We start from the raw sequence: 472 nt of genomic DNA, 5'->3' as shown, positions 1-472 counted from the left end.
ACGGACGAGAAGGAGCGTTACATCGGTGAGGACGTGGGGCTGGGGGCTTGTGGGACCACCCCTGCCTGTGCACTGAGTGACATGTTGCTGTGACCCTTCTCTGCAGCTCCCACAGTGCTGGCTGACGTGCTGCCCTCTGACCCTGCCATGCAGGAGGAGATCTTTGGGCCCATCCTCCCCATCGTTGTTGTGGCCAACATGGATGAAGCCATTGACTTCATCAACGCGCGGCCGCGGCCATTGGCCATCTACGCCTTCTCCTGTGACAGCAAGGTGTGTGTGTGTGGCCCATGGACCAGACAGTGGGGTGAGGGAAATGGGGCAGCAGGGCTAGTGTCCACCTCACCAACACCCGTGGCACGCTCTGGAAGAGACTTTGGTGCCCAGCTGCTCTGGCCACACCAGGTTGATGGATGATTGAGAAGGGAACGGAGCTGGGGAAGGGTCTGGAGCACAAGTGTGCTGAGTTCCC

At 60.2% G+C, this 472-nt stretch overlaps 1 protein-coding gene across 1 annotated transcript in view; it reads left to right on the top strand.

Moving 5' to 3' along the window:
- Nucleotides 1-3: 3 nt before the first annotated feature.
- LOC104525547 (aldehyde dehydrogenase family 3 member B1-like) overlaps nt 4-472 on the top strand; it is a gene marked incomplete at its 5' end in the record, with an annotated part of 2,402 nt that continues 1,933 nt past the window's right edge. The window contains 2 exons of the mRNA XM_029085139.1: nt 4-25; nt 107-273. Coding sequence (XP_028940972.1) covers nt 4-25; nt 107-273 — 189 coding nt within the window. The remainder of the gene's footprint in view (nt 26-106; nt 274-472) is intronic.

This window comes from Antrostomus carolinensis, unplaced genomic scaffold (assembly GCF_000700745.2).
Source record: "Antrostomus carolinensis isolate BGI_N321 unplaced genomic scaffold, ASM70074v2 scaffold39505, whole genome shotgun sequence".
NCBI classification, from domain to species: domain Eukaryota; kingdom Metazoa; phylum Chordata; class Aves; order Caprimulgiformes; family Caprimulgidae; genus Antrostomus; species Antrostomus carolinensis.
The sequence above is the reverse complement of the archived record's forward strand: the minus strand, read 5'-3'. Positions and strand labels throughout refer to the sequence as shown.